Genomic DNA, 12,545 nt, shown 5'->3' on the forward strand with positions numbered 1-12,545 from the left:
TCAACTGGAGTGTGCAAGAGCCACAGTAGCTGACAGCTGACACCTGGAGTCAGACTCTGTGCCCCCCTTCCCTCTCAGCCAAAGTACCGCCTATTAGATGAGGGAGGCAGAGGTCACTCAGAGCCTACTCCCCGCAGGACCTGTCATGATGGGGAGGGGGCGGTCCTGAGGGAAAATGGAGAGTGGGGCATCTGTTATCATTCCCCCACAACTTCACACAGCAGCAGGGACCAACATCCTCCAGTGGCTACTGTAGAAGCCAGCTGAGCAAGGCTCACTTGTGTCCCTGGAGAGAGGAGGAGATGTGGTCATCAGAATCACACCCACATCGGGGACTTCTGATGCAAAACAGAGTGGGGCCCCCACCACTTGGGACATTAGGATAAGAAAAACACCGAGGACAACTGGACCGAGCGACCCATAAGGTCCATTCCAACTCTAAAATCTGTGATTCTGCAGTAGTCATTTCCACACCCACCCAAATGGATATTTGATCAGCCCTAACAGCCACATAATGGAAATGTACATGAAAATTCAACTTCCGGGGCACCTGGGTGGCTCTGTCAGTTTAGTGTCTGCCTTCAGCTCAGGTCATAATCTTAGGGTCCTGGGATCGAGCCCCACATCAGGCTCCCTACCCATTGGGAGCCTCTGCCTCCCATTCTCCCTCTGCCTCTGCCTCTGCCCCTCCTCCTGCTCATGCTCTCTCTCTCTCTCTCTCTGTCAAATAAATAAAATCTTAAAAAAAGAAAAGAAAAGAAAGAAAATCCATCTTCCTTCCTACTGGCCAGAAACTGGAGCTGGAAATAAGTCACAGCCTGGGGATGGAGGCCAACATGGAAACCAAGAATAACAGACCTCAGGTGCTAGTTAGGGGGAAGCTTGGAAAAAGGAGCCCTCGCTTTGTGTGAGGATAACACGCAAGTTCTGGTGCAGGATTCTCAGAGCCAGTGGGGCCAGGTCAGGATGGGTGGAGTGCATTTTGGTAGGGAAAAGGAACCGCACACTTGGGGCTGGGTCCAAATACTAAACAGAGGGCTATGAAAACTATATATTTTGCATAGCTCCACAAAGGTGACAAGAGAATTTGGGCCATTTTCATATATTTTTCTTGCTAAACTAATATTCAGTAAAAGAGATGCCAGAAACACAAAACTTCTAAGCTGTAGTGGCTATAACTCCCCTTCAATCTAACACAACTGTCAAGAATTACTAAACCAAAGTTTAGCCAGAATAGATGGAAAGTATTTTATCTTTTGCAGCAACCAGATTTACTCTGATTTTAAGAACATTTTTTTCCAGTAGATTACTACATTTTTCAGATTACTAGGGTGTAGTAGTTTGCTTATTTTTAAACACTAAATGGCACCCTCGTTGCCTTACAGAAATCGATAGAAACATCACAGTTATTCCCAGAGACAAATTATGGAATATAAAAAGATTCTGGAGTAGAAGAATCTGGGTTAATGTATCTTTAATTGGATTTTAATAAGATTTCTTTTCTTGAACTCAAGTGCTTTAAGGCAACTAAGAATGGCAACATTTCTCCTAAAAAAAAACTAAAACAAAACAAAACAAAACAAAGCAAAACAACTATATTTCTGTTAAAATTACAGTGACTTTTCTCTAGGTCTACCTTAGAAGTATGTGAGCTTTATCCACCATTTACCGATTATACAGCCAAATGACATCATCTTTCTAAACCACAAATCCTGTCAGCTTCCTGTAAATATAGCACCTCCCTCACATACGTGTAACTAATAAAAGACTAGTACCATGCCCAGTCCCATGGATCTCAATCCTGGCTGTATTTCAGAACCACCTGGAACTTAAAAAAAATATAATGATGGCCAGCCCCTATTGCAGAAGCTCGCCTTCAACTGCGGTAAGGTGAGGCTCAGACATGGCTATTTTTAGAAGCTTCCTGGTTGCGAGTAACTGGCCTGAGTGACCACAGAATAACCATAACTCACTAAATTATTACTATCTCTCTCCATCTACGTTTTACTGGTAACGCATATCAAGTAAACAAGTCACTGTGTAAAGACCCTTTTTTTTTTTTAACTGTAACATAAATTTTATTATTTTCTGTTTGGTCTACCTCAGTACATTTTTTTTCTAAATAACAAGCTTAAATGTTTGTCATTCTTTTTTATTACCTCTGCCATTGGGTAAATTTTTCCCTATCCCTGCAAGGAGGGTATTGAGCCAGCAATGCTCACTTTGATTTTTCCATCTCAGCCAAGCTGAGATTCTTGGTAACCAACAGTCCAGAGGCTTCAGGGTTCTAAGGGCCAGCACTCAGTGAAATCCCTCACAGCCCCTGATGCACAGGGTTTTTATATTCAGAAAAAGTAATTCCAAGATCTAGACGATCACTGCAGAACCTGGCTCTCCTTGCTTCATCAAGGACCCTTGGAGAGAGTAGGGGAAAAGTGCACATGGATCATGGCTGCTTTGGGGACTCCTGTCCCATGGCTCTTTACCAGCACACCCTCTCTGGATGAACAAGGGAGGGAAAAGAGGCGGGTGGACAGAGCCAGCCTTGCTTTTGCTGAATTCCTGCAGAGAGAACTCTTTCTGGGACTTTGTAACTGTTGTTGGGATCACTCTATAGGAAACGATGATACTTTTTACCATGCAGGTAGAACTTTCTAAATAAATTGAAAACCACTTCTCCCCAAATGCAGTCAAGTTAAAATCTTACCTGGAAAGATGCTCAATCCTCGGTTTACTTCTAAGCTAAGAGTCAGGGCTCGAGCAGTGATGCTAAAAATTTGTCGTGGTGCAAAGTTCAAACCATCAGTAACCTGAAAATTAAAGCCTCCTGACATGGCTCCTTCAAAAGAAGAATTACACTCTGGTCACTTGGGGTGTTCTGCAGAAACCACCCACTTTTGCCCTCTCTCCCACCTACCTGATCCCCCTGCAGAGCAACACCTATCAACTGGAGAATGTGTTAACAGTCACTGAGCTCACCAAACCAAGCACCGCCAGCATATAAAGCTAAAAGAACATTAATAAAGGTCTAAAATGCATGCTCTTCCCTCCCCCTTTCCCCCTCCTCGTGACCTAATAAAAGAAAGCAAAGACATTACCTGCAAAAATTTTTTAAAAATCTTTTTAAACATATACATCACCTGCATTTTATTATTTTGGAATCAATTTACACCAGCAAATGTAATACATGCATGTTGTGTGTGTACACACATACAAACACAAACATGCACACATATACCATTTCTGAAATATTGATCGTGCTTACTTAATAATACCAAAAACCAAAACTGGGGGAAGTTGGGGTGTCTTGTGGCTCAGTCAGTTAAGCATCTGCCTTCTGCTCAGGTCATGATCTCAGAATCCTGGGATTGAGCCCCACATCCTATTGGGCTCCCTGCTCAATGGGGAGTCTGCTTCTCCCTCTCCCCAAACCCCCCAATTCATGTTCTCTTTTTCTCTCTCAAATAAATAAATGAAATCTTAAAAAAAAAAAAAAAAACAGGAGGGAAGTAAATAACACTTAGCCCCTGCCTCCAAATAATTTCTAATTATTCACTGAACTCCAACTAGCTGTTTTCTGCTGAGGTGATAAAGAGTAGGGAAAGATCCAGGCCGGCTTTTGTTAAATTCCTGCTAGAAGAGAATTGTACTTCCACGCTTCTGTCATAGGATTCGTGATATCAATAAAGTTATAAATTAACTTATGTGTGTAACAGAAATTGAGACAGGCCCCCTATCGATCCTGTTCCCAGGAGTACTTTACTAGTCTGACTCACAAAGCACCAGGCAACCTCACAATGTAGAGAGCCTGATGTTCGCATTCCCATCGCCCTTTGAAAATGTTCAGCCAGCAGTAAATCTGGAGGCCCACAGGTCTTTGCATCATGTAATGGGTAGAAATGTCCTCTTTGTTGCCCTCAGGGACATGTGGCAAGAAACAAAGAAGGCAGGGTCAGACTTTGCAATTACGTACAAGTACTCCCTTAATAACACAATTTAATAAAAAGACTGGTCGATGGCTTGACAGCCTCTCCAGTTTCTGTTACCTACACACGCCCAGAGTTCCGAGTCCTCACAAAAAAAGATTACAGACTTTAAAAAATTTTCCCGATGCACTCAAAAGTCATCGTTTTTTTTAAAAAAGAGAGAGAGTAAATTCTGAGTCTGCCTAATTTCGAACAGGGTCCCACACACAATCAAATTTCGTCTGCTTGCTTGTTTTTACTAGAAATAGCACTTTGAAAGTTGTATTTAATGAAACATGAAATTAGGGAGAGAATGCTTTCTGCCACTAGGCACTTTCAACATTTCATGAATCCAGAAATAGTGGGGAAACTGAATCAAAAGGAATCCTATCAAAATACATCCTAGAATAAAAGCCTGGAAATGCCCACACTGTCACACTATGACCAAAGAGAAGAAAGGAGGGAAACATGAAAGTAGGGGAGACCTGTAGATTTTCTGTTGCACAGCCTCAGATCTTTCTGACAGTACTTTGCAAAGGGCAGCCTTCAATCACACAGACTCCCACATCTTGGCCTTATCAACCTATTTAGGTTGTTAGGTGAAAAATGAATTAGATTAACGGTAGAGCACTTTGCAAATATAAATGGTCAGGGAGACTAATTAAATGTAGGCCTTTGTTTGGGGCTGATGATGGACAGATGCAGCAAGGAGAACCAGCTGGTCTCAGCAACAGCCTCATCTGTGGTGGGGCTCCAGACACTCTAAGAGCCATTACTGCCTCCACAGCCATTTAGAAAATGTAATCAATTGACTCTCAAAGAGCTTGTCTTTAACTCGCTTTCCTGCCTTTTTTAGGTGAAATTATTTTCTCTACCAGCCAAAACTGAACATGGACCTGGTAGTTGACAAATAAATCCAGAGAGCTAATTTTCATTTTAGTCCCACAAATAATAAGTGTGCTTCTGTAACCTGCTTTATCCTTCAGTGGGGGGGGGGGCAGCCCATGGAGAAAGCCCAGCTTTAGGGTCAGCACAGCTTACATCGTTTTGAGCCTCAGTTTCTTCATCTCTAAAATGGGATCACTGCTTCACGTGGCTCAGAGGACTTCTGCAGAGTAAATGTGTGTAACAGAAATTGAGTCGTGCGACTGCACCTCCCCTGGTGCCAGCATGTGCCTGAGCGAGGATTCCTTTTTCTTGCAAACTGCATCACTGTAGAAATCTGAAACTCTCCTTGGGGGGAGTCTTCAGAGCAGTTCTCTCCATTTTGAAAATAGGATAATCCTTCAAAAAATAAAAACCCTTCTAGGCCCTCATCTATAATACTTGGATTGTTGATATCTAATAATCAAAACCACACATAATTGGAGGAAACTTCCTATTACTTCAGTACCTCTTTAAATCCTCTTTAAATGAATTGTGTTTTATTAATCAGCACATGTGTACACATTTAGAAAATGAGGACATACATCCGTGGAAAAGATCATCTAGTCTAGAAACAAGGCTTCAGTAGATATGTGGGTAGATTTAGTATCTCATTGCAATAAAATTAACCCAGCAAGTCCCCAGGCCACAGGTTTGGAATCAGTAGCTGAGAGCATTCACATAGTGAATTATTTTCAAATTATTTGGGGATTCTTTGCATCAACTGCAAAGATATCAGGAAATCACTAGATTTGAATTGAGAAGATTTTTTAATCTTCATTTTCTTTACTATATTTTCAAAGAAGTTAATAAAAATGGCTGACCAGCTATGCCTGCTTGCTTTCCCCTCATGCCCCCTGGCACACGCACCCTCCCATCTGCCCCTGCAGTCTGGGAATGGGTTCCTTCCCTTCTCTGTCCAGAGACAGGGGCAGCCCAGAAACAAAGCCAGACTAGATCACCCCTTCCTCAGGTTTACAGTAGCTCTTTGGCTTACTGATTAACAGAAGGAAGAAAAAAAAAAGCCTTCTAATGACAGAGTCTCTTAGAATCACAGCTATATTCATTCATTTGTTTATTCATCCATTCATGTGTTTAATAAATATGCTTGTTTTGTTCACTCAAGTACCCCTAGCATCTGGAACATGACCTGGCACATAAAAGGTACTCAGAATTATTTCCTTCTTTCAACACATTTTTATTAAGCACCTACTTGTTCTCGTCACTCTTTGAGGTGCTGAGGATACCAGAGCAAACAAAACAAAGATCCTGCTCTTGTACAGTCTAGTATGGAAGACAGACAACAAATAAACAAAGCAATCCATACTACAGTGGTGGGAAGTCCATAAGGGATGCAGAGGGAGAGAGAAGAGATGCTGTTTTAATGACTGGTCAGGAAAAGGCTCTCTGGGAACGTTACACTTGAGCATAGACCTTACATGGCCATGTGAGTAAGCCATGTGCGAGTTATAGGTATTCTCAGATGTTTGCTATCATTAGCCTGACTACAACATGCCACTTAAAAAAAAATTACAGACCCCAGAAAGCTTTCTGATGGTTTGTGGTTTTCAAGTCAGCAACTACTAGTTTTGATGATCATGTTAACCTCTGAAACACATTTTAGTTTCGTGTTACTTTTCTCCATGACATACCAGTGTGTACAAATATGAGCTGGCCCTTGTTGATTTGAGCCTGGGTGAAGTTCTGGATGCTTTGGCCAGGAAAGGACTGGAGAGCCAAATGCCCGTTGCTGGGTGGAGTGACCCAGTAGGTGAGGTCCTGTGGGGAGGAGTCTTTATCTTCTGCACAGAGGTCACCTCTGGTAATCTCAGTGACAGAATTAGCCCACACCTTAAAAAAGGAGAGAAGCACAGATTTTGCAAAGACCAATTCCAACCATATCATATCAGCAAACCTGAGAGCTATGCTACTCTGGCCTCTTGCACAGAGATTTAGAACCTAAAGCAATTCACCAGAGTGTTTAAAACATGAGGATTCTTAATTCAAAACAGGCATATTATTAAATAACAGATGAAATTCAGGGCATGCTGTAGTGTTTGTTTAATTTATGAGGTTTATGAGGTCCCAATAAGAAATAATGCTCATAATTATTTATTCAAAAGTAATGATTTAAAGTGCATTTTTAATAAAGTATAATAACAATAAAAGCTGATGGTAACTAACCACCTTCTGTATGCCTGGCCCATGCTAAGCATGGAAGCATAAGAATAGACTCTACATGGAATATCAGATCATTGTAGAAACTACCTCAGGGGGTTGATTTAAGGATTTCTATTCATTGTTTTAAGAAGTGAATGATTTCATCACCTTTTAAGTATTTGAGGGAAAACACACATTGCACATTTTAAAATTTCCCTTTATTTCACCAATCTTGCAGGAAAACACATATCTGGTGTCTATGGCCTTGCAAGGTCTGTTGTGCTGATAGCTCATCTGCAATTATTTCTGAGTAATAGTCTCTATTTTCCAATTACATTTAAAGATATATTTACCTTGCCTAAATATCCTAGTTCCACAATTCATCATTTATTGAGCATCTACTATGTTCCAGGCAATGTTCTAGGTGTTTGCAATCCATCAGTGAACAAAACAGAGTCCTATTCTCATGGAGCCTGCATTCCAGCAGGAGGGGATGAAGGAGTACAGGGAAGAAACAAAGGCATAATAAAGAAATGAACTATGTAGTCTGTTAGAAGGTTATGGGCACTAAAAAAATAAAGGGCTCAGGAGTGGAAGAATGTAAATCAGAGGCTCATCTGGAGAAAAATCAGGAGGTGGTGAAGGAGGAGCCATGTGGATATCTGGGGAAAGAACATCCAGGGAGAGGGAACAGCCTTAAGGTGGGAGTTTGAAGAGCAGCAAGAAGTCAGTATGGCAGGAGCAGAGCAAGTAAGATAAGAAGGACAAGAAGATGAGTCAAAAATGTAATGAAAAGTCAAATCCTGCAGGATCTTCATGGCCAATGTAAGAACTTCGGTTTTTACTTAAGTGCAATGGGGAATCATCATAAAGCTTTAGGTGAGGAGGCTTGGTCTTAACAAAGCCCTGTGGCTTCTGTATCAAGAATAAACCATGGGAAGGCAGAGGTAGAAGCAGGAAGACCAGTTAGGAAGTGACTACAATAATCCTGGAGAGAGATGAAAGAAGAGAGTGGCTGGAAACTGTTGAGGTGGTAAGAAGTGTTCAAATTCTGGGTGAGGTGTGGAAGAAGGAAAGGAAAAAGATGACTCCATGGTTGGGATCTCAACACCTAAAAAGACAGAGTTACCATCGACTGAAATGAGGAGAGCTGAAGAGAGGGTGGATCTGAGAAGATCAGGAGTTCAGTTGTGAATGTGTTGAGCTGAAAATGCTTATTTAAACATCAAATCACATTTGATGGAATAAGGCTGTTTTCAGTTTCTATAGTCATGCAGTCACATGGTATTTCACTAACTAAAAATGGGTGGCATTATCACTACCTAAATTTTCACATTTCTATCTGTATTTATAAATGTCTTCCCTATAGAAACACCACGCATATTTTTAAGCTTATGTCATTCTTTGCTCTCTGACTAGAGCCTTAACATCTATGCTTGTTGCCAACTTGTTTAGAAATTCAGTCCTCAGTGATTTAATAGATATCTCTCCGGTCTAAGAGGCTGTTTTCTTAGGAACATAGGGAGTTTATGAAATATCTTAATTCATGCTCACCCATTATCTAATAACTAAACAGAATTTGACAAAGGAATATCGGAAAATACATTAAGATTCCTACATTTTCATATGAGGCATGATACACCACATTAGCAATGAAACCTTGGACACATTTCTTAATTTCCCTGAGCCTTAATTTCCTCATTAGTAAACTAGGACTGATAGAATTATTATGTATAATGAGTGATTTAACATATGTAAAGTACTTAGAACCAAGCTTCACTCGGCATTAGTAGGAATTCAATAAATACTAGCTCTATGTTATCCATCTTCTTCATCAGTTTTGGTTCTGAAGATAAATATGATTTTTTAAATATTACTTAAAAGTCATTTGGAGTATCATGATTACCATTATTGGAGCCATTCTGTAACATGTACTGTTAATTAACATGTTCATCTCACAGCATCTCTCCATAATTTGGAGTGAATTTCATGATTGTATTCTTGGTGGATGCTCCTATATTTTGGCTTTTGGAATATGGCCATTAATGATTTTTCAGCCCTAAACTCTAAGGACATCGGTTTTTTAATAGGTACCAGAATGCTAATCAACCTAATGTTCAAATTATAAGGTTTTGGTTTTCAGTTAATCCATGGCAAGGCTACAGTGTTTCTAAAATATACAGTTGGACTATTTAACACAATTCCAAGGCCTTGATTCTACTTTTTCACTTTTTACATTTTAAAATCTATCCATGTATCTCATTTTCCTTTCTTTAAGAACTCAAGCTGATTTGGAAATGTACCGCCATTCTCTTCTCGTGACTCGTAGATACTCATTTTTTCCAGCACCGTGCACACAAAAGCTGGATGAAGCAAGTTTTCCACTGCAGCTACTCTTCCGTGCAACTCTGCTTTTGCCCCCTCTTGCCTCTGGAATATACCATCTTTCAAACCAAGTGGAAAACCTGCCACTCAAAACAAGACCTTGTAACTTCAGGTCTTTATTTCCACTCAAACCAAATTTAGTTCAATGAACAGCCCTGCTGCTTTGGGGGAGAATTGATTTAGTGCCCAGTCATTGGTAATAGCAACTTCGGATAGATGGGGAAAAGAAAAACAAAGGTCCCAAACTTGAGTGCAGAATTAAAAGTAAGCCAAAGCCCAAGAAATAAGGGTTTAAGGATTAGGTATCTGAGAAAAAAAAAAAAATAGCCCATTAATTGGAAAACATTTTTAAAAATTTGCCTTTAACTTAAACAGAAGGTCAATGGGATTTAGAAACCTAATTATAATCCAATAGAATCCTAACTATGCTTCTAATGTTTAAAAACCCAGACCTTTGTTTTGAGTCTCATATGAGGGATGTGAAATGTTTATAGTTACTATCCCACTATCTGTCCCTTCTGGGCCTTCTGTCAAAGGCTCAGGCTCTGCTGCTTTAATTCTTCCACTGTCCCTAGCTCTTGAAGCTCTTTTTAGTGATGGCAAGTGGTTATCAGAAATAAACAAATGATTCTATTTTTGGTATAAAAGACAACAACAAAACAAAATGCACAGTGTTGGAAGCCAAAGTCAAAAAACAGGAAAATGAAGCCCCCTTGTGGACACAAATACATTTGATCTGGTATGCACGAAAATTTCTGGTGATGCTTGAATACAAAAGTACTCAGTAGAATATATTTTAGAGTAAAATGCAAAGGATTCACCAGAGTTGATCTAACCCCAGTTTGTCATGATGGAAATGGTTTCCTGTACCACTGAATGACTTTGGAGACCAGCCAGCCATAAGTTCTCTGGCTTAATGAAATGTTGTTTAAAGTACTTCAGCAGAAAGAAATATATTTGAAATGCTAGCATAGAATGGTTAGCATTCAGGTATCTGCCTTTGAACTCCTATCTAGAGTCTGAGATGCTATCAGCTGGTCTACCGTCTATGTTCCCAATTGCTTTTTCCCAAGTAGACTGAGATAATCTTCTTGCCACTTGCTTGAAGCTCTGATGACAAGAAAAGAGAGTGGGTGGTCATATAGGGATAATCTGAAGGTCTTGAGAAAATTCTGTTTGAAAAGTCAAAGACAGCATAGAATCTCAAGATTATGGTGGTTAATTTTATGTGTCAAGTTGACTAGGCCATGGGTACCCAGATATTTGGTTAAACATTATCCTGGGTATTCTTATGAGAATGTTTTTGGATAAGATTAATATTTAAATCAGTTGACTGAGTAAAGGAGATTACTCCCTCTCACATAGGTGAGCCCCATACATTAGTTGAAGGCCTAAGTAGAACAACAACAACAAAAAAAAACCCTGATCCTCCTGCAAATAAAGAGAATTCTCTTCTGTCTGACTGCCTTTGAACTGGGACATCAGCTCTTCTTATTTATCTTCATATGGGAACTAAACCATTGGCTCTCCTGGGTCTCTAGCCTGCTGACTAACCCTATAGATCTTGGAACTTGCACACTTCCATAATCACATGAACCAATTCCTCATAATAAATACATCTATCTATCTATCTATCATCTATCTATCTATCTATCTATCTATCTATCTATCTATCTATCTATCTCTTTACACACACACACACAACAATCCACAACTCAAGCATGGTTTTGCTGTTGAAGATGATGTTCAGAGAAATTTTGCTTAGTGGGCAATTTATAAACCTTGAACTCCGGTCTTCTACCTTTAATTTAAAACTTTTAAGGCAAAGAATGAGAGACTTACGAGATAAATAAATGAATAAACTCAGAAAGAGCCAGAGTCAAATGGCCACATCCACTGAAACTGGGAAGTTGCACCCTCCTGGCCTGGACCCAGGCTCCCCAGGAAAGAAGGCAAGCACAAAGTAAATGGCCCTTCCCCCCAGCAAATCTTCCTTTTTTTCTTGAGAGAAGCCCTCTGGAATTAAGGATAGGGGGGAGAGTATGTGGATCAACTACCTGAGCAAGCTCAAGGTTCTTGGCAGAGACTGTATTTCCCTCATTTAAAGGGAAGACAGAGATAAACGCCAGTATACATGTTTTTCCTCTCACAACTCAATGTTCTGAATATCTTAAATTGACAAGAATATTTCAATATAATAAAGCTATTATTAAGCTGATGATGCATCTTATAATTAATGGCACCTCAGAAATGAAAGCCAAACCCACAATAGGGCTTCGATTCCTTTGCAGAAGGAAGCCTAAGAGTTCCCTACTTTATTCTCTGGTCTTCCACTTCCTCAGCCAGCTCCAGATCTTCTCCTGTATCTGTCTGGAATTTGGGACCCTCCCCTGAATCTTTCTCATCGTGCAGTTTTGCACCATACAGCAAAATGCCGAAATCCTCTGTTGAGGTTGTTGGGTGAATACATATGTGTCAATACAACTGCTGTGGACCCATTCCACGAAATCCACTTTAGCAGGAGCAAGAGGCACAACAGCTTTGGGGTTTTTTTCTTCCTAATAAAGACAGCCTCTGATCACATGGATGCAGAGTGGTCACATGGATGGATGCTGTCTCACCACCCACCACACTCTATGTGTGGATGGATGCTGTCTCACATAGAGTGTGGTGGGTGGTGAGACAGACTTTCTACACCTTCCCTTGGTGCTGCTCTGGGCCTCAGTGCTCCCATTTAATGAGCACATTAATAACAGCAGTTGCTTTGTAGGGTTGTGAAAATGATACCACTTCTGGAAGATGCTCAGGATAGTACTCCATAAGCACATAATAAACATAAACTTTTATAACTATGCTGAATAATCATTGACGCCTCTTATCCTTCACTCTAGCCAGCAACCTAGTTCTTTGATCGCTTTGCTGAGAATGAGCTCAGTGGATATGAACACAACAAGAACCTGTAGGCCTACAAATGTGACCAGTTAGAACATCCCATTCCCAGAGAGTGACTGTAGAGTAAAGATAAAGCGATGAGTTCTGAAGGTATAAACACCACTGGTTTTTCACCTAAAATACAGAGGCTGAATAATGAACCAAGCTGCGAAATGACAC

General features: G+C 40.4%; 1 protein-coding gene across 2 annotated transcripts in view; it reads right to left on the minus strand.

Annotated features, from left to right (window-relative positions):
* The window catches only part of LOC129509626 (chondroitin sulfate proteoglycan 4-like), a 68,517-nt gene that overhangs the window by 32,761 nt on the left and 23,211 nt on the right, over positions 1-12,545 (minus strand). For both annotated transcript variants that reach the window (XR_008664379.1, XM_055325407.1), the window contains exons 6-7: positions 6,542-6,740; positions 2,708-2,839 (exon numbers count right to left, since the gene is read on the minus strand). Coding sequence is in view for 1 of the 2 variants with exons in the window: in XM_055325407.1 (XP_055181382.1) it covers positions 2,708-2,839; positions 6,542-6,740 (331 nt within the window). In the remaining variant the exon portion in view is untranslated. The remainder of the gene's footprint in view (positions 1-2,707; positions 2,840-6,541; positions 6,741-12,545) is intronic.

Source organism: Nyctereutes procyonoides, unplaced genomic scaffold (assembly GCF_905146905.1).
Source record: "Nyctereutes procyonoides isolate TBG_1078 unplaced genomic scaffold, NYPRO_anot_genome, whole genome shotgun sequence".
Taxonomy (NCBI): Eukaryota; Metazoa; Chordata; class Mammalia; order Carnivora; family Canidae; genus Nyctereutes; species Nyctereutes procyonoides.